Raw genomic sequence first — 22,325 nt, forward strand, 5'->3', positions numbered from 1 at the left:
AGATGTATTTGGAGTCCCAGTAAAACCGTAAGGAAGGATTAGTGTGTGGCCATCACCTTTAGTGTCATAAATGGCATAATTTTGACATCTACTATCAGCAATTCATTAGGAATCGGCCTCACTAATTTGTGGCTACAGACAACTTGTGATATCCAATCAGTTCACTAACAATATGGATAGCTTAAATCAATAATTAGCTATGCTAGTAATGTAGTCATCAAACTTGGCCATTGTTAGTATTGGGTTAGATTTGATATTTTATCTTAGGTCGTTATATGGCTAATGACATAGTTTCACAGGGACACATTCTCCCTTAAAAATTGTTACTGGAACATGCAAATGGGCAGGAAACATCTCGCCCTTCCTTGCCACATACATGCACACAACCATCAACACTAGAGTGGGGATGTTTTAAGGATACCCTGTAGAAGTAGGTGATGTCTTTGATGCATCCCCTCTTATTGGGAATGTGGGGGAGATGCCTTGTACATCCCAAGACTTCTAGAAGTCCCTTGACTATCTGGAGGCTGTCTATGGGAGGTTCAGAATTCCTCGTAGTTTGGGTAGCAATAAAGTTTATTTAAAAGAAAAAAACAAAGCACATTTTCTCTATGACATGATAATGAGTTCGATTTGTGACAAAGTTTTGAATGGACAAACAATGTGATGGTAAGCACAAATGGTTTTCCCTGGAAGAAGGAAGGTATATTTACATGTTTTTGGAGGCAAAATAGACTATTAAAACAACTGTTAGTATTTTGCTTGCTTGGATGTATGTTCTTAACTTTTGGTAGTTGATGATTAGACATTTTGTAATAATTGACACTTTTGGCTTAGTAGAGAATGGAGGAAGTCGTGGTGATTAGGAGGTGGTGGATGTTATCAAGTTTTCGTGAATGTTTGTGAGTTTTTGTTGGCTATCTTAGGAGTTTCTAAAAACACACAAGAAAATAAATAAAAAGATTGAAGAGGAATGATATGCTTGTCTTCAATTACACAATCCTCATCATTTAGACTGGTCAGATTCCCCATTCATAGTCAGTTCTTTGAAGAATGAAGATTTGGTGAAAAATAATGAGGACTCTGATTTGGTGCCAATGAAAACATAGTGCTTAAATTATGAAAAATAGCATATGTTATGAAGGTTTATATGTTCTCGAAGGCCTTAATCTGGGCTTGGTGGTGGGAGATTAGCCTCTTAACTTCACCCTATATTGTAATAGGGAATACAACAGAGGTGCTTCTCTTTGACCTTGTTGGGGTGTAATAACCACCCTAGATTCTTTCTTTTTGAAACTATAGCAACTGGAAATGAGATTACAATACAATATCCATTACACCTTTTGATTATCTAGTTTCCTAGATGGGTAAGGTGAGAGCATACGGTGAAAGAACCTACAAACTAAATTAAATTGCACCAATTGAAAGAAAGCACTAGGTGGCAAGAGTAAAAGAACCTACAAATCAAATTAAATTGCACCAAACAAAAGAAAGCACTAGGCGGCAAGCCAGCCAATGCCACTTATAAAGTGGACTGTACTGAAAGAAGTAAACATTCACTTATTCAGTGGGAATTTCAAGGGTACTTCTGTTGAAGATTGGCAGCGTTGGTTATCGCTTCCAGCCTGAGGAAGACAAATGTGTAAGTGGCCTAATCAGCCTAATCGGCTCAGATGGAGTGTTGATCAGATTCCTACATGCCGACATGGATAACATAAAGGTTGTGATAATTATTGTGATATAATAATTATATTGATGGGCATTGATAATATAATTATTATATTTTGTTGGGATAATATTTGTGATAATATAATTATTATGATATAATAATTATATTAATATTATTATTATTATTATTGAGATAATATAATATAATATAATATAACATAATATAATTATTGGGCCAAGAGTGGTGACCCTTAGTGAAGGGACACCACCAATATATATAAATGAAGTGATGAACACATACAATCGATTAATGAACAATAGGTAGAAATAATAGAGAATAAAAATAAAAAAATATCTACAGCCATGCATATACCAAAATCAACATGGTATCAGAGCAGGTTCGAAAACCGGGGAAGGCCTTGTAGATTTTCTATCACACATAATAATCATATTGGCAAACGAAGGCAATGGGGCATCTCCAGATTCAAGACATATATATTCAATGTTATGAAAAATAAGGAATTACCATCAGCACCCAAGTCAAAGTTGCTGCAGTATAAAGGAGCCTTGGCATATCGTCCACATCATTTGTGCTGGAGATGTAAGGGTGTTGCTGTGAGTTTTAGAAAACAACGGATTAACATTACATACTTGAAGATACAAAGGTTGCAGGCATATCATGGATTGATTAAATTTTTGCCATTAATCAAATATTTGGCAATGTAAATATTGGGTGCACTTATATCCTAGACCTGCCGTGAATATTTGTTTAAGCGGACCCTATTTGCTGGAGTTTGCACGTAGCTGGATGCATATTAGACGATTTAATCAAGGAAGTGTTAAAGACTTGTTAGAGGCAAGTGACTGTTTATAACTAATAATAATAAACAGCGATTATATTCTTCAATACAATCGATTATATCGAAGAGATATTGAAGCCAACACTAAAGATTACACTCAGCGACCATGTTATCAGCAACCAAAGATATTGAAGGTGGCGCTAATGTAGTGAAAAGTGTGATTATCCAAAGTCAGATGCGATTGGTGATTGAAGCAGTCGAACTGGAAGATTAATGTTCAAATAATGTTCGAACTGGTGATTCTAATGGTCAAATAATGGTCGATACTGTTCGTAGCTTTGCGGTTAATATAATTGTGGGGATCAACCACATAAGAAAATGTTGATAATCAGTGAAGTGATGGTCGATTCAATATGATTCATTTGTTTGATTAATTAAAGAACAAAGAATATGCAACTTGATTCATTTTCTGGCCGGTATAGATGGTCGATTCCTTGCAAGCAGAATATGGACGTGTTAAGTAACACAAGACAATTTTTTTTGTGTTATAGTAAGATACAATTAAATGAAAAGACATGGACTATATTGACTAATATGAATTATCGGTTTTAAATAAATTCACAACCGATAGTTATAAGGAAAAGATACAACATTTCAGAAAAGCTGTGAGTGAAACCTTCAAATAGATCGAAATCATTCTTCAAATAAGTGTGTGGAATGCAGAGATTATAATAAAATATGTGGGTGACGGCATACTGAAAATAATAACATCTGTACCTGAAAGTATACAAAAGGAGTATACATATGTGTAAAAGGGTGAGAACAAGGTCATAAAATGACTCAGAGATAAAGAGGATAAGATGCTGTGCAAGTCTTATCTGTGAATCAAACTAAAGTTACAAATTTGTGAAAAGATAATCTGACTTAGGTGACGACATTTTGATCAGCCAAGAAAATGAGTCAGCAATGAATCGGTTCATGCTGTTGTCTGCCGTATGCAAAGAAGGAAGCAGTTTATCTTATAGGGAAACAACTACTGTTGGAAGAAGAGACTCTCCACTCAATATTCTCTGCAGAATATTTGCTAGCAGGATGTATTCCGACAGCGTATTGAATGGAGGGCATGACTTCAAAGAATTGTTGAAAACCATTCAACTCGTATTCCTGATCAAGCTGAGTACATGTGATGACTGGAAATATTGCATATCGGCTGTTGAAGGTATCACACCATTATTACTGGCGATCAACATTTTCTCTCTCGCACATTGCTTCTGGAGAGGAATTCGAGAAGGCACCTGCCTACTACGAAAGCAGAATATTGGACTCGAGGTCTAGCGATTAGTTAGAGCTGGATCGTCCCGTGGCATTGAGGCGAATTCAAGACCGGGCTGGGTTGGATAATCGAGGGATGCGTCTCTGGCTTGATTTCATTCAGTCATATCAAGTACATTTGTGCACGAACAAGGTTATGATCATTGACACAAATAGTCATGTACCTTTGATGAGGAGACCTATTACAACAAATTATTTGTGGATGGTCACAAAATATTTCAGTCTACTGTGTTGACAACTTTGAGTAATCCGTATATGTTGTCGTTGAGCAGAAGATAGATGATGAGGGATGGCGAGGGCCGAAGGCCACACAACCATCAAATCTTCGCTAGATGCTTTGAGATTGCATTCAAGGAAGGAAGATTGCTTGCAATTCTTCACAGAGGAAGAATCAACATTCAGAGGGAGTCTGACATATCGTCAAAAGTAACTCTAGACGAAGAGGTCAGAAGGTTGATATCTGCTTCAGAGTGAGTATGACACTTCAACTTCAGAGGGAGCTTGACATTTCAGCTTAAGAGGGAGCCACGCCTTTTGGTTAATGCATTTTTCTCTGTGATGGAGAAATTTGAGGTGAAAGCCCTTGTTAATGAGTTCTTCTCTGTGAGGGAGAAGTTTGAGGTTCAATCCCTTGTTATTCATTCTTCTCTGTGAGAGAAGTTTGAGGTATCAACCCTTGTTGTGCATTCTTCTTTGTGAGAGAAGTTTGAGGTATCAGCCCTTGTTGTGCATTCTTCTCTGTGAGAGAAGTTTGAGGTATCAACCCTTGTTGTGCATTCTTCTCTGTGAGAGAAGTTTGAGGTTCTAGCCCTTGTTCCACCGTTTGCGAGTAGGCATGGTGGATGTCATGTGAGAGACTCCATGACTTAGCACTTGTGTTTATTTACCCTCTGGGAGTAGGCACGATGAATGTCATGATGAGATGACGACATCATGTTGAGAATTTAGTGATGGGCACTTGTGTTCTTTTGCATTTCCATTCATGAGAATAGCCATGATGGACCCACCCTCTGGGAGTAGCCATGGTGGTTGTGTTCATTTGTATTTCCACCCTTTGGGATGAGCCATGGTGGATCCACCCTCTGGGATGAGTTATAGTGGATGTCATGTGTGTGACACCATGACAACATCGCGTGAGAGAGCCCATGATGATTTTCTTGTACTTGTGTATTCACCCTCTGGGATGAGCCATGGTGAAGGTCATTGTGAGGTGACATTCTCACAATGATGAACACTTGTGCATTTTACCATCATTGTGAGGTGACGATCTCACAATAATGGTTGATATCACAGTGAGGTGATATCTTTCCTTTCCACATATGGGAGTAGCCATTGTGGTTAACATCACTATGAGGTGATATGTTTTGTGCAGCTGGAAGTATCCTCCCTAGCTGAGGGGGAGTGTTGAAGATTGGCAGCGTCGGTTATCACTTCTAGCCTGAGGAAGACAAATGTGTAAGTGGCCTAATCGGCCTAATCGGCTAAGATGGAGTGTTGATCAGATTCCTACATGCCGACATGGATAACATAAAGGTTGTGATAATTATTGTGATATAATAATTATATTGATGGGCATTGATAATATAATTATTATGATATAATAATTATATTAATATTATTATTATTATTGAGATAATATAATATAATATAATATAACATAATATAATTATTGGGCCAAGAGTGGTGACCCTTAGTGAATGGACATCACCAATATATATAAATGAAGTGATGAACACATACAATCAATTAATGAACAATAGGTAGAAATAATAGAGAATAAAAAAAATAAAAAAATCTACAGCCATGCATATACCAAAATCAACAACTTCCCTTTATTCAGTGGGAAATATTAGACAATATTGAAATGTAAAACAAAATTTGTTGTCCCCTACTAGGTTTAGGCCTGTTTTAACCATAATTAATCTATTTCAATATACTTATGACTTAAACTAAATTGACTAGGAGACAAATCTATCTTAACATGAATCAAATGTGTGATATTCCATAGTTCAATTAATTTATCAATTATTAATAAGAAAATTGTTCATCTAGCATACTAGATAATTAATTTTATGATCCATAATTCTTAATGCAAGTGTCAACCTTTGTTACTACTTCAGTTTTAAGGAAGAAGAGGATGTCTATGTTACCAAAGCGCCTAGTGACCAAAATACAATAGGCTCCCTCAAAGCTTACGGATCCAAGCCCTTACCCTATCTTGGGACCATGCCCTCAAAGTTTATGGGACGCTGATCCTTACCCTATCTTGGGAATCATCCTATTGATTGGATTTAGACTGCCCCTCTTTGGAAACAATTCAATCCCCAACTTCTTAAATACTGACACTAGTAACATGCATTATATATAAACATATTCTCCTTACTGTTATTAACTTAAGAGTTCTTTCTGATTTACATTCTAACATTGTTATTTGTCTGGTTAAAGATTATATCTATATTTATATATATATCTTCATTTATATTTCAGACATTGTTATAAATGTATATAACTACAGAACAGTTCATAGAAAGAAGCATAAATTCTGTAACTGTATTTATTTAACAGACATCAGAAGACATACAGCGTACCAGGCTGTGCGCTCCAATGATTGACACTGGAATAATCAGCAGATATGCTCCTAATGAACGATTAATATATATTCCATCAGGATATCAGTTCTATTCCTTTTTTCTGCCTTCTCCCCGATGCTGGAAGACGTCTTTATATTCCTTCTTTTACTGGTGTAGAGTCATGACTTTGGCCAAGGGTTGTATGGTTTTGAGAGGGCATGTCTGTCCGTTTGTAAGGGCAGCTGCCCTTAGATCCACCGCATCCCTAATCAGCCCTTCATTATTATTGTAATTGCTAATCTAATTTTCTGATCTGATTCAATGATCCTACTATGATCGAACTGATTCTCTAGATGATATCTTATATTCATCTCCTTTGTGCTCCTTCCTTGCCTTCTCTTGGTTTCTAGAATGGTCTTATATATTCTTCCTCCAAGGTGGAAGGTCATGATCTTTCCCACGGGGTTGTGATGCTTGTGAGGGAGATGTCTCTTAATTAGTTGACTGCTGCCCCTTCATAACTTACCTTCTTTATTTCATTCATCTTAACTGTTTCACTCTAGTCTTTATTTCCAAATCTAACTAACTATTTGTTATGGATGAGATCGCTGCCATAAGGGGAGAAGTAGGACGATCTGGAAAGCAATTGTTATTTGATAGCAATCCTCATTCCAAACGGCCTGTTGTTGTAATTATGGACTGCTGCTAATATTCTGAATTAATGATGGGTGAAGGAATTTGCGAAGTCTTACTTCATAAGACAAATTCCAGATCTTTGTTTGATATTGATTGTAATGGTCATGGTGGGTACATTACAAAATTCTTTGTGGTGAGTGGAAGGGGCATATTCACTTATTCAGTGGGAAAGATTAATAGATTTTTCTGTTGTGAGTACATCGGCAATAACAATTTTAAATCCATTGGTGGTACTACTATCCAGTGCTTACAAAATAAAGTGCATAGAAATTTAAGCTTTCGGTGGTATAACCATCTGAAGCATTACAAGGTTGCCAACATATGGATTGAGAACACCAAAATAAGAGGATTAATTGTCAATATGAAATGCTGATGTAAAACCAAACTGTTGTAACCTCTGCTTGCCCAAGTTTTGGGTATGGGGATGGCAGGGAATGTGTTTGTGGTACGGGGGTACTTTTGGGCCATTTTTTAGAAGACAACTATAAAAAATAGGGAAACTTATATATATTGAGAAATTTCAAATATTCATATTATAACATTGATAAGCATTCATCATAAACTTTGTAGAAGCTTAATAGATAACATTAGACTTGAATTGAGATTTCACATGAGAATTGATGAACAAATTAACAAAATTCAAATGCTTTCATTGTCAATGTGCACACCTATTATATAAGAATTATAACAAAATGCCCAATTCTAGGGTAGAACTTGGATGCAGATTTTTTTTGTGATTTGTTTCAAAATCTTAACATTTTACAGGTCTTTTTTTGTATATGGGTTATTTGACAGTTTGTTGATCCTGCAGTAAGGGAACCACATGTTGTTGTTTGCTGCATAGTGGAAATGTGGGTGTTGGAACTTATATTATTTGTCCTCAAAGATCACAGTGATTTTGGTTTTTGTGATAAGCAGATTTTTCTTATGTTACCCCAAGCTTCCGGGACCCCAATTTTTCAGGCCATTTTTTGGGGATGGCAGCGGATGACAAAGAGGACAACAATATAAAAAATAGGGAAAATTTAAAATATATAGCAAAATTTTAAATATTCATATGATAACATTGATAAAGCATTCATATATACATTATAGAATCTTAATACATAATATTTGTGCTAAATTGAGAGCTCACATGTGAGTCAACTGCCAATTCAGGGTATTAAACATGACACAGTTACCTTGTTGAGTGATTCACATTTATTTCTATTAAAATCACAAGGTAAATGTTACAGTGTGTCTCTGGTACAACAGCCCAACATATTCATTGTGTAATAATTGCTAATGTAGTTGATCATGAGTTTGCTTCTTACAGCATCTAAGTTAGAGTAGGTTACACAAAAATGTGCATTCAAATCAATATAGTTGCGACTGAAATCTTGCTTTTGTATTCTTTTACAGAGTTATTATAAAGGAGTGTTCTTCCCAAAAGAAATTTGTACAACATTGAGTTTGAGGGCATGCCCAACAGGCAGAAAAGTACTGGTATAATTCATAGAATTAACTCTTAGTGGAGGGCTCTAAGTAGGTGTAATGTCCCCTACTAGGTTTTGATCAATTTTAACCATAATTAATCTATTTTCAAAATACTTATGACTTAAACTAACTTGATTAAGAGTCCAGACTTCCTTAACATGAATCATATCTGGAATGTTCCTTCTTTCTTTAGTCAATCAAGTACTTGTTATGTTACAATACAAAATAGTTAGTCGTATTCTGATTTATTTATAAATCATTACATATTTACTTATTACTATTTATATAAATTATTACTAATTTCAAAAGGTATTATATTAGCATTTATTATTATTATCAATATCTATATTTATGATCGTTATATCATCCCTTACTTTGATTTGAGTATATGTATACATAAATAAATAAGTAAATTTAGTAATATTACCACCTATTATATAAATTACGAATACTGCTACTTAAAACATTACTTGTTAGTAGTATGTTTGGTGGCTGGTAATGGCAGACAGATCTGACATGTGTCAGATCTGGTCTGCCACTGCATATGAAATTAAGGATGACTGTTGTAGTTTATACTAATATTACCATTGCATAAAAAACATCATCAGACTTCATATATTAAACATATGTATTAAAATATTCATTAATATATGTATTAAAATATTCATTAATATATATATAAAAATATTTATTAACTATATTCATTTACATATACATTTGTGACATCCCTTACCTCTCTACACCCACCGTAGTAGTTTCCAATCTGCAGTTCCTTATTGCTTGCACACCATGATGGACTGCTTAAAGTCTGGGAGATAATTAAATAAGCACAGTCTTTCTTTAGACCCCGATCATTATTGGTGATTTATCTTAATAATCCTTCCCACGCTACTGAGTGATGGCCACTACTCTTTATCCTCTTTCAATCGTGGCTGTATATATTCGTCCATGATGAACCTGAATAATAGTGATTGTGCTTCCGGAACAGATGCTTGTCGGCTTATCTGTACGGGGTGTAGCAGAAAATAATTCGCAAGTGTTTTAGATCCGATAACTTCCTCCCCCCATATCGATCTAAATGAATGCATACAAATATAAGACCCACGAAGGAGTCACGACCCTTCACCAAGAGTCCGATGCATATAAACCAAATCGATAATTAAACTGCTGATAGTTATCGGGATATTTCACTAACCCGATATACAATGGTAATATATAACTAAACCAATATATTCAATAGTTTGATAGATAGAATCAGTTTAGATAAAAACAAAAATCAACTTTGTGACACAAATAGATAATCAAACTTATTCATAATACTTGTCAAATGAATTGACATGAATGATGAAGTATGGTTATGTAAGGAAGTTTGAATAGTTTTAATAAGGTTAATTGATTGATCAAATGTGTAAGGCCTTGTTGTGACCTTTTCACTCTTTGTAAGTATGGTCGATATGCAGCGATGGTCAACTTCATGTAACCGTATTAAGCATGATGATCTCCAATCATACATTTTACCTCTCACAATGACTTAATCATTCTTATTGATCAGCTTGGTATGATAATTTGTTAATTTATAGTTTTGAGTCTGGATTATAAAGATATGATTGTAAGAGATCATTCATTTCTTTGTCTACTTCCTTTAATGACCTTTCGATTCATTTTGCAATTTTGTCTAGTATTGGCAATGTTTGAATATTTAGCTTAATCGCTGTTTGACCAGTTGCATATTTAGGGGGAATCAACATTGATGTTTATTTGTTAGTCTTATATCAATTCTATTATTAATTATAGGTGCTTGTTATTAAATCTTATTGCACCATAATCAAAGTGACTTTCAATCCTCCTTAAATATATTTATATTTATTTTATTTAATTAATTTAAATATATTTATATTTATTTTATTTAATTAATTTAAATATATAAATGGTGTTTACAATTGTAAATTAAGTTTATAATTTATGATGTATAAAATATATTATTTATTTATTTTTATTTGAATATTTCAAGGATATTATTAATAATAAATATTAATATATATTAATTAAATAATAATATATTAATTGCATTTAATTGTATTAACAATATTAAATTCTATTAATAATAAAATGTGATTCATATATTACTAAATAATTTTTGTATAATAATTTTCAATATTAATTTGTGAATAATAATAATAATATTTAATAATTAAATATTAATAGATATTAATAATAATATTTAATAATTAAATATTAATAATTTCAAATAATCATTTATTGATTGTATTAGTTTATAATAATAATTGTTTCATTTAGATTATAAATAACGATCAAGGAGGGGACATGACAGTAGGCCTCAACGGTGAGATTGAAGCATGCAAACATTTGAGAGTAGTTGTAATTCCTGTAGCAGAAGCTTGGGGAGAGATGACTTGGTGGCATGTGAGAGAAGTTACAATTGTATGGTATATATTGTATACTATATATGTTGACAACAGATAACAGTTATAAATGATGTAAAAAACTAGGAAAGCATTGTAGTGAGTTCAATTTCTGCACCCTGTCGACGTAACAAATTTTTATACCCAAGTTGTCTGAAATGAGGATGCAGACATGCATAATGATAGTGTTGATTGATATAGGAAAAACAAGGTACTATAGAAATATTATAAAGGCATAATACTATGACAAGAGAGTAGATATGCATTCAAGAGAAACGAACAATAGAGAGCAAGAAATGGACCAGAAGTTGTAGAGAAGCAACAACAGTGAATGAACACTGTTTAACAAGCAATCTGAGTACATTGATAGAGAAAATCATAGTGTGTTCAAACCCAACATATATAGAGATGAAATCAAGATAAGAAATGAACCTTTGGAATATTAAATTGAGAGTTCACAAAGAAAAAATATTAGAATGATTTTTTTAAAAAAATTTTCTGAGTGTTTTTTTATTTAAAAAAATTTGAAATTTTGCAGAGGGTGGCTAGCCAACCTCAGGAAAATTGGGGAGATCTATGACGTCCTTGGGACGGCTAGCCATCCCCTTCAGTTTCCTGCCGTGTCCCCCCATTTCAGGGGCATTTCCTGTCAATTTCCAATTTTTGAGGATGACTTGAGGATGTCCCCTAGGTGTCCTTTCAACACGCCTAAAAATGCCAGGGATGTGTCCCCAGGTTTCCTTGGATTTTTCTCTTTGATGGTAGGTTTTTAACGTCTAGAAATAACAGAAAATAGGGGTTTGAGTTACTTGTAACACCTTCATAAGATTCCTGATTTTGAACTCTCTTGTATTCTGCTAGTGTTGTTTTTTAAGGGTATTCCGTGTTATACTTCTCAGAGACGTTGCAGGCATTGGAACTTGAAGTTCATATGTATTAAACTCATTTCTTGGTCTATAATGTGTATTGAATTCCAATTTTGATCTATATATGAATGTAATCAGTAACATGTCCCATGAATTTAGTAATATTCATGTTTTTGAAGAAGATTTTAAGAAATTTATAGTCTTTTAATGTTTGATAAATTTGCCAAGTTTTGTCCCAAGTTTTTAAATTTTCTGGGTTAGCTGAGATATTGTCAAGTCTAAGTTTTTCAACTATGGTAATTGCCACTTGTAGAAATTGGTGGTTACAAAATAGGGCTTACGTTACTTGGTGGTTTCATTTTTCTACAAAATACAGTCCATTTAGATCCCTGTTGCGATTATTTTGGTTGATTGATGTAGGGGGTTTACTGTCATTGATTTTTACATGCTACAAACTCACACGAAATCTATGAAGCCATAGAAATAAATTGAGTGGTAGATTAGAGATATTAGGGCCAAACTGATTATTAGAATAAGAGCTACATTTTCTTGATTGATCAATGACCACCAGAATAAATTTGGGATAATTGAATATAGTTATTTTTATCACAAGTGGATAATGCTAGAATTTCACAAAAGAATAATAGTTGGACATAAATAATATTGGAGAAGTTATGCCAAGTTATTTAAATGGCTATAGTATAATTCTTCAACAAGACAGTTATTAAAGGTGGATATGAAAATTAAGGAAGGAGATGCTAGAGTGGTGTTGTAAACAGCTTATCCCTGAATTAGGTAATGATGCAGTAACACTGAATCAATTACCTTCACAATCCCTAGAAGCATGATTTCTATTCTCATTGCATAGGAAAAATGATTGAGTAAGTAAGAGAACAGAAAGAATTAATTTTTCTATTGACAATATAATGGACAGGGATGTCGACATATAGTGGCAGGACAGACATTTCCCTTTATTTAAATTTTATAATGAGTACACTTTTACTGCTTCTCTAATTTTGCTACTTTACTGCAATATAACACAGGTCCATACTCACCATATTTGATTTGTCTCCTTACTTTAATTTGTCCATTTCTAGTTATGAATACATATTTGGGTCACACCCTGGATATATGTGGTGGTATATTTGATCTGTTCTTATTCTAGATGTTGGAATCATATACGTGGGAATAGTATGGTGTATATTTTTTATTTTTGTTTGTGCACCTTTTTTTTCTTATCTTCAAGTATAAATATTGTAAAATTTGGAACACTTGCAATCTCTGTTTGTGCAATATATCATTTATGCTAAGTGACAAGGATATTTGTTTTGATCATGTAGGGGTTGATCGTATAGGCCCTGTACATGCATTGAGGCTGATCACCAAGTTTGGTATGACATGCTGTTCTTCTGACTGTTTGATTTGATAAATTACGTGCACTTTTCTATTAGTTTTGGAATTTGGCTATTCTGCATGCTGTCTAGATATATGTGTCAGCAGTGTTGCATGGATATGGATATGGGATACATATATGGCTAATTTTCTAGGCCACCAAAAATGGATATGAACCCATAAAAATGCCTATATACATATGTGGCAAAAGACACGAGAGTACATTTTCTTAATACAAATATAAGATAAGAGGAAATTTTGTTTACTAGAAGTAATATAAATCACTTTGAAGAAAGTAATATAAATTATTGTTACAATATCCCAAATGTTTACAAATATATTCTATCATCAAGATTCAAAACAACCAACTATAGAACCACATGGTATCAACTGTTGTCCTTCTAAAATCAGAGTCCACATCATCTAGATTCTCTTGAGAGCTAGGATACTTGGATTTGATACAGCAATCGATCACATTCCTCGAGCCACATTAAAATGCAGCAGTTCAGTGTTTTGTTTCCTCCATGCCTACTGCCAGCAGTGAGCCACAATATCATGCTGATATCTAGACAGTGTTGGATAAGCATAGTGTGGTGTTTGGGGAAATTCCCCCAAGAAGACCACTTGGATGTGGATTTGAGCATGTTATAGAGCTTGAAGAGGGCGTCAAGCCAGTTATCACTACGCCCTACCAACACCCACGACATATTAAAGAATAGATTGAGAAAACAATCAAGGAGTTATTGAGCATGGAACACATCCGGCCTAGTTCTAGTCCATTTGCTTCATCGGTTGTTTTGGTCAAAAGAAGGATGGCACTATGTGCATGTGCATAGATTATAGCGCCTTGGACAAGAAGACCATTGAGAATAGGTACCCCATTCCTAGGATCGACAAGCTACTTGATGAATTGCATGGGGCCATGTATTTTTCTAAGACTGATCTAAGTTCAAGCTATCACCAGATTCAAGTTCGGTAAGAAGACATACGCAAGACTGATTTGCGCTGTTACTATGGACGTTTTGAGTTCCTAGTCATGCCATTCAGACTCACTAATGCACCGGCGACATGCCAATCTTACATGAACCACACCTTTTGGGATCAGTTGCGCAAGTTCGTATTAGTCTTCTTTGATGACATATTGATATATAGTAAGTCTTGGAATGACCATCTTCAACATTTGGATGTGGTGTTGGGTATTATGGAGGCTCAATCATTGTATGCGAAGGCTACTAAATGTGAGTTCAGGATGATAGAGATTCTTTACCTTGGACATGTGATTGGAGCTGACGGTGTTAAGGTACACCAAGAGAAGATTTAGGCTATTCAGGATTGGTCGTCACCTAAGAACATTTCAGAGTTGAGAGGTTTCTTGGGCCTATGTTGCTATTACCGAAGGTTTGTGAAAGGTTTCTCGCAATTGGCATCACCACGTACAGACCTCACAAAAAAGGGTGCATTTCATTGGTCTAATGTGGCACAGGTGACATTTGACAAGCTTAAGGAAGTCATGAGCTCATGTCTAGTATTGGCGCTTCTTGATTTTACATAACCGTTTGTGTTGGAGTGCAATGCATCGGGTCAGGGGATAGGTGCAGTTTTGATGCAAAATCGACATCTGATTGCATATGAGAGCAAAAACCTAAGGGACACAGAAAGATTGTACTCCACATACGATAAGGAGATACTAGCGATTATGCATGCGTTAGCTAATTTCAGGCAGTTTCTAGTGGGAACTAAATTTGTTGTTAGAATTGATAACAACAGTCTCAAATAGTTCCTGGAGTAGAAGGATTTAAATGAGCGGCAACAAATGTGGGTGAGTACCACTCAATACCACCTACTACATGTCTATTGGCATGTCTCCCTTTAGGGCGTTATACGGGTATGATGCACTATCATTTATGGATTTGGCCTTCAATGATAGTAAAGTCGCTTGGGCAAAAGAAACGATGCAAAGCTATCAGGATATCCTTAAAGCATTAAAGGATAATCTCCAACACGCACAAAACCAGCAAAAAATATATGCAGACAAACACCGTGTTGAGAGATCTTTTGAGGTTGGGGACTTAGTTTTGTTGCATCTACAACCATACAGACAATCAACGCTAAAGAAAAGTGGAGTGGAAAAAATTAAGCCATGTTTCTATGGGCCTTACAAGATACTATGAAGAATTGGGGAGGTTGCATATGAATTGGAACTTCTAGAAGGCAGTAAAATACACAACGTGTTCCATGTTTCATGCCTCAAGAAAGCATAGGGCCAGCAAACAGTTTCATCTCCAGAACTTCCACCCCTCGATGAGGAAGGAAATTCGGTTTTAGTTCCTAATAGTAATGTAGATATGAGGGAGAAAACATTGAGGAACAGGGTGATTCGTGAATATCTCATCAGATGGAAAGACTTGCTAGTTGAGGATGCAACTTGGGAAGGAGAATCGATTTTACAACATCTTAATTTGCGATTGCTAGAGGACCAGCAATCATGGGAAGGGAGGATTGTAATGTCCCTCGTTGCCTTGCAGTCAAATTATTGTTAATTTGCTAGCCTTTATTATTCCCGAAGGCTAAAGAAAAATTAAAAGGGAATAAAATTGTATAATTAAATATGAAAGGAGAAGCTAAAGTCACATTTATAATTCATATTTAATTGTTAAATGACCCACCCTATGGTGCAAAAGGACGCCCAAGCCTTCTTAGGCGATAAATTTTCCTAAGCTAAGTTAGTTATTAATGTGTCAATGGGGGCGACATTTTTGTGAAGGCTAAGTTAATTATTATTATGTCTTGAGCACTTTATAAGGAAGGCGATATAAATATTTTAAGCCTTGGTGGTAACTTAAAGATGCCCAAATTTTTAATTTATTTGGAGTAATATATTTCCAAGGAAATATTATTGACATTTCATGAAGTGATTCAATGAAAAAAAGAAAAAGAAAGGCCAACAATATGATAAAGTTAGGAGTTGAGGAGAAGGTATTATTCATTCACATTAATATTTTTTTAATTGAACTATCTTCTGTGTCGTTGCATGCTATTCTCAAGCCCTAGAACAAAAACCCTAGAGGTCTTTGAGCAGCTTTGACGCCCATCCAGGTAGATCTGTGGTGGCTTCATCATAGACACTACAAGTGCTTCCTTCCGTGGACTCAAGGGTAAATGCAAGCTCGCTAAAGTTGGAGTCATTTTTTGATCATGGGCTTTTCAACGCATAGGTTTTTTTTTCGGGTCACCCAAAGGCGTCTACAAGAATTGTGTGGAGGACCATTATCAATGTAAATGACCATTATTGGTGCATCTTTCTTCCCCAGTGTGGGTGAAGGAACATTTAGACATACATATATTGGTGTTGGTTCAAGGGCATGAACATTCACTTCGTGTTGAAGGCAAAAAGACTACTGTGCGGAATTCAGGGAAATCCATCCTTTGTCAAGTAGGAGACACCTCTTCCATATTTTTTTGTAATTTTAATTTGGCACAATGAAAGGTTTAGCTGATTAGGGTATACAACATTTAAATATTATGTACACAGCAGAAACCTTCATTGGAATCTTTGAATTATAATATCACTCTGTCTGCAAAGAATATCTGAGCATTATATATATCTTACAAAATTGTTTGTTAGCGTCACCTAGTGAACATTGCAAGGCTTAGTCAGGAATATGGTAATGTTGATGTATGTTCAAACTTAGGAACCCAAATATTCAGTCTGAAAATCTCAACCGGGTTGCACTTGACATGTTTGACAAAATGTCTAATTAGTAAGTCAGAAGGAAGAGTCGAAACTTGGGTGAAATTGAGTAGGGTTCTTATAGTGGTATTTCTTGCACTTCAAAAAATTGGAACACTTGGAAGGACAGAAAACCCTAACCCTCCAAAGTTGTCATGAATGCTGCCTTTGTTTCATCTTGCTTTTCTAATTGAAATATGTGAGATTTAAGAGACATTAACTCCATTGTTTGTGATGTCTAGCTGCTGTCACAGGCATGAAACTGGCTATAGTGAAATTTTTCCAAGCTGCCACCATACTTACACAAAAACTTGCTGATAGACATGACCGACACATGCGTTTTGCCCGTAGGAGGTTGAAACCCTTGTCATAGTTGCCAACTTTGTACTCAAACCAATCCAACTTGCCAAAACAGAGCCATATTCCTATTAGTGACTGCATCAACAACTTAAATTGATGCTCATCTAACTTAATGTGCCTTTCATCTTTGAGGCCAGCTTAAAACACTCTGGCATGCAATTCTACATCTCTTGTCACTTAAAATTGGCAAAAATCCTCCGTGGTGCACGACTCAATCGTCCTTGCCTCTAAACCAATGGTAATGCTAACCTGGGTATGTGATTCACTTTTTTCTTCCACAATTAGATCCCTTAGGAGTGTTGTGTCCTGTCTAATGTCACCACTATTTTTACAATCAGTTTGTGATCTTGAAGTTTGAACAAGGTATCAAATGAAGTAAATATAATGGAATGTAATGAGAATCTCTTATTCAATATAATGATAATTATGTATTGAATATAATTTATTTCAGAGATTGTGAATTACAAAATATAGTTTTCAGATCTCTATTTGATTGAGATTTCTGTCCCTAATCAAGCTATTTGATCATGAGATATATTTGTATCTGATCTATTGCTTTCCTGGATCTAACTAGACGGTCATACAATTTTAACGCTGTCTCAGATGTACTCCTTTATACATGTGTTTAAACCTTACAATGGAATGGGTGAACACCTTCTTTGTTAAACTAGGCCGCTGACTGCTCACTTGCTGATGCACAGTGATGAATACAAATAACAAAGCTTCGCCGATGCCTTTTGAAGACCATTTGTTTGCTATTAAATATCCAATGTGTGGTGTGTGGTGAAAGGTAGTGTCTCATCGCCCAGTGACGTGCCTCTTCATGAGTGTTTCAGATCGTGCCTCTTCATGAGTGTTTCAGATCGCGCCTTTTCATGAATGCTTCAGATCGCACCCCTTCATTGATGATTACTTTACTGCAGATCTCACCTTTTATCCAAGATTAGTTAACCCTTGACTAATTAATTAAGGCAGATCGGCCTATTCTATGTGCCCTTTTATTGGAGTTACTTTGTCATTAATTATTTTAAGTGTAGACCAGTTCTTGTCTCTAAGTGGACTGATTATTATTAGAAGTTCGTTATGCGAATCAGGCCTGGAGTATATCTGTTTATAGATTATGCTAAAAGTGACCATGTTTCTTCCTTGGGACAGGAATTGTTGAGACGATAATGAGTCAAAGATAAGAAACAACTTAGACTTTGGTTTGACCTGTTCATTCCTTCCTTTTGCATATTCTCACGTCTTCTTATTATACAGTGCCTTTGAGTAGTTTATTTGATTATCATTATAGAGTTGCATCTTATTATTACACTTTAGCCTTGATTACGACCCTTTTCCTTGTATTGTATATCCTTCATGATTAATCTCTTTCATTCTTCAAGCCAGTCGCCTTGGCTTGGAGGTATTATTGATGCTATGGTATACCTAACCAGACTAACCTTCACTACTGATCAGTTCACTACTGATCATGAGAGTCTGAATGTAAGTCTGAAGTTGGCTTCGCAGATCTAAATGGTCGCTCCCTTTCTCATTACTGCAGAGTGATTGCACATAATAAGGCGGTTGTGGATCTTACCGAACATGTCAAGACATTGAGGAATCCTATCCTTGCAATGGTCTGATCGCCTTCTCTGAATTTCTTCCCTACAATCATGCGATTTCCTTGACAAAGATGACATTAGCCATAAGTGAATACTTCCCAACAAGCTTGTTCATGTTTGTCAGTAATCCTGCTTGGTTTCGTACTCTCTCAACTGTATTTATAAAGATAATACAATGAGCTTTCTCTCACCCTAACTGTTTAAATGTTCCTATTCTTACTATATAGTAGTATATACAATTATTTCTTATCTTGAAGATGTCCTAGTCTGCGATACCTGGACCAACATATGTGTCTTATGCTTGATTGATTTTAGAGATATGATGGGGACACCACAAGTGTGAACATCAGTTTTGCAAGCTAAGACAGCATAGGTACGTGATTGATTTGTTTTTGCCACTTAAATTGCTGAAACTTCTCTTCCAAGCAAGCCCAAGTCTCATATTTCCACTTAAGCAAATTTTGGGTGCAGCAATCTGTCACTTAAGTCGACTAATTCTATCAAGCTATGCTTCTTGCTTTCTCCTGGTACCTAAAACACTGACATGACCTTCTCATGCATGTGTTTCAGTCACTCATTACACTTAAAACTCACAGGTCTGCTCCTTGATATCTTCATCTGGTTTTTGAATGCTGCAAGTAGATAGAGAAAAGAAAAGCAGACATATTTGATCCATATAAATGCACGAACATCTTATTTATTAGAGGATAGGTTGGTCCTATTCAATAAAAATCACACATTTATTTGAAATGCTGTAGGTGTGAGAAAGGCCGGCCAAATTCAATAAAAATCACATGTTTCTTTGAAAATTCTGTAGTTGTAAGAAGCTTATAACCTACTCATTCCAACTAAGAGGGTCTCTTCTCTATTCAACAATGTTACAATTCACTAATAAAACAAGAATCTGTATAGAGTTGCAATCATTCATTCTTGATAAAACACACTCATAGGATCAATGGAGGAAGAAGAAGAATGAAGAACAATTAGAAAAGATTCATGATAATATCCACTTCATTAATTTAATTCTGGCTTAAGCAGACAATGTACAATATGAGTACAAATAGAACAAGGTGGAGCAACCACAAAGGTAGCCCTTTGTTAATTAGGATATGGTTAGTGCATAATAAAGAGACATACTAAACATATAGTAGAAAATAAACTGAAGTATCAGTGAGCATGGCCATCAATCGACCACTCAAATGATTGCATTCATCAATCCGATGCAACCATAAATATAGATGACATATTCTTAGATGCTATCACTTCAATACAAAGACCTTTCAACTGCTATGTAGAGCCATCTCCAAAAATGGTGACTTCACATTTCCAATAATGAATTTAGTCACTCCATAAAAGATGATCAAGCTCAAAGATTGGCCATTGATGAGTCACTTTTGTCATTGGTGCTCATTGCAAAATGTGATAGTTCAAGTACTGTCACTGGTAATCTCTACTCAAAAAATTTGGAATCAATATTTGAAATTAAGAAACCCAAATGGTGTCTCATCATTAAGATGCTCAATTGATACATCAATATCCTGTGTAGAAGACTTGTCATCTTCTATAATGACTTTGGCAAGCTCTAAAATAGATGCATTCAAGTTGGCACATTTAGGGGCTATATTCCAATTCTTCATCACCCCTTACTTGTAGTCAACTACCTTATGTGATAGGAGGCATAAGTTGGAATGAATGTAGACGAAATCTTCTATTTTTTTGCAGCGAACCAGTTTCACTTAAATGAGTGAATAAAGGACATTGTACTGTAATTCTGCTCAAGTGAAGAACTTGCAACCTATTGAAAGTGGGAGAAAGTGAATACAACTTAAAAATGTGAAAGTATGGTGGGAAATAAGAATGCTGAAAATAAAAAATTGGAAATGCTACTCGTATAGAATTTTCATTGTAAGAGGTTAGAGGAACATATAACTTTTTCCATGGAGGTACTGTTTGCCCTCTCGGGTAAACGGTTAAATGCGGAAAGTAAATGCACAGAACATAATGGAAATATATTAAATAACCAACCTCTGTATTAATTCAACAGTCCATGTACAATAAGTGCTTATAACATTACATCTGACACGACTATCATGATCCTTTCGAAGACAAGGTACACAATATATAATACCCGAAGGGGTGCGACACAACCGTCGCGACTCCAACTACCTACCCGTCGGCCAACTAACTGATCGCCGTAACTCATTATTACCGACGACAACATAAACATAATATAACAACATAACATAATGATTATTCCCGTCAACATCATCCCCCCCAAGAAAAGAAGTCGACTCCGACGACTTAATGCAAAATAGAGATGAATGACAGAAACTACTGAAGCCATTCGGGCCCGGATTTTATACACTTGCTGCGTCCTCGCCTGAAAACCCTTTTCTGCTACCATCCGATGCTCAAGTGCGGATTTCACCAATATTGCTTCCTTTGCCATCACAGTCCTCCTGTGCCTAACCCAAACTTGTCTGCAAAACACGTTTTCCAGTCTCAGCTTCCACCAACTGCTACTCAAATGATACTATCTCCCTAGCCAATTTGTCCTCAATAGCCACCCGTGCTCCTCTCTCGGCATCCAACTCCTGGGTACGCTGAACTAAGTCTCACATGACTATTGCCTCCAACCTGGTGGTCAGCTCCTCCCGAGCCCTCTGTGCATCCACCACGGCAGCCTCACGTCCAGCCGAGACATACTCCGAGTTCCTCAAAGCGTACCAGTCATGCCTGGAGGTGGCCACAATCTGCTGGCACAAATGCTAGGAGACACCTCAAATCCTCCATCACACTCCCCAAAGGCTAAAAACTGAACTGAATAACTCCCTGGTGTCATACAACTGCACAGACCTGCAATGCCTTCCCTCAAACTCTGTTTGTTCCCAACCTCCAAATCTGCCTCCCTCTACGGCTTATGGCCTCCCTGCCAATGCTTAGCTGCGGGCTTCTTTCTCACAATACGGACAACCACAACACTTCCCGTGGTCTTCTGTAGCTCAAAAATAAACTGGGGTCTGGGGGCAACGCCCCCAGCGAGGTCGAGGGGCAGCGCCCCTGCGGGGTCGAGGGGCAACGCCCCTCGCGGGCATCATTTCTGTGATATTTTATGATGTCAAAACCCTTCTTCTACACTCCAATATTTTCAGTGTCTAGGCTCCAGACTTCAGCAAATCATTTTAAATCTGGCCGTCGTCGTTTTTTTTTTGGCATTGTAATGTCACTGATGGCACCTCGGCCATACAACCTTCCTGTACGGTCAACAACAGCACTGGCACCTCCGATCGTGCAGTCAACACCCTCCACCGTACGACTGTGTTTGTTTGTGCGGGGGCTGCGTTTATGTCTTCGTGCTCCGCAACAGCAGTGGTTTCCATCGCACGGTGGTGGACGTGCTATCGTACG

The 22,325-nt window shown here is 36.0% G+C and overlaps 1 protein-coding gene across 3 annotated transcripts in view; it reads left to right on the forward strand.

Moving 5' to 3' along the window:
- The window catches only part of LOC131028835 (uncharacterized), a 246,320-nt gene that overhangs the window by 104,573 nt on the left and 119,422 nt on the right, over positions 1–22,325 (forward strand). For 2 of the 3 annotated variants that reach the window (XM_057959188.2, XM_057959190.2), the window contains one exon: positions 13,172–13,222. The exons of the other annotated variant lie outside the window; for it this stretch is intronic. In XM_057959188.2, the coding sequence (XP_057815171.2) occupies positions 13,172–13,222 (51 nt within the window). The remainder of the gene's footprint in view (positions 1–13,171; positions 13,223–22,325) is intronic. 3 annotated transcript variants of the gene reach the window in all.

Source organism: Cryptomeria japonica, chromosome 5 (assembly GCF_030272615.1).
Source record: "Cryptomeria japonica chromosome 5, Sugi_1.0, whole genome shotgun sequence".
Classification (NCBI taxonomy): domain Eukaryota; kingdom Viridiplantae; phylum Streptophyta; class Pinopsida; order Cupressales; family Cupressaceae; genus Cryptomeria; species Cryptomeria japonica.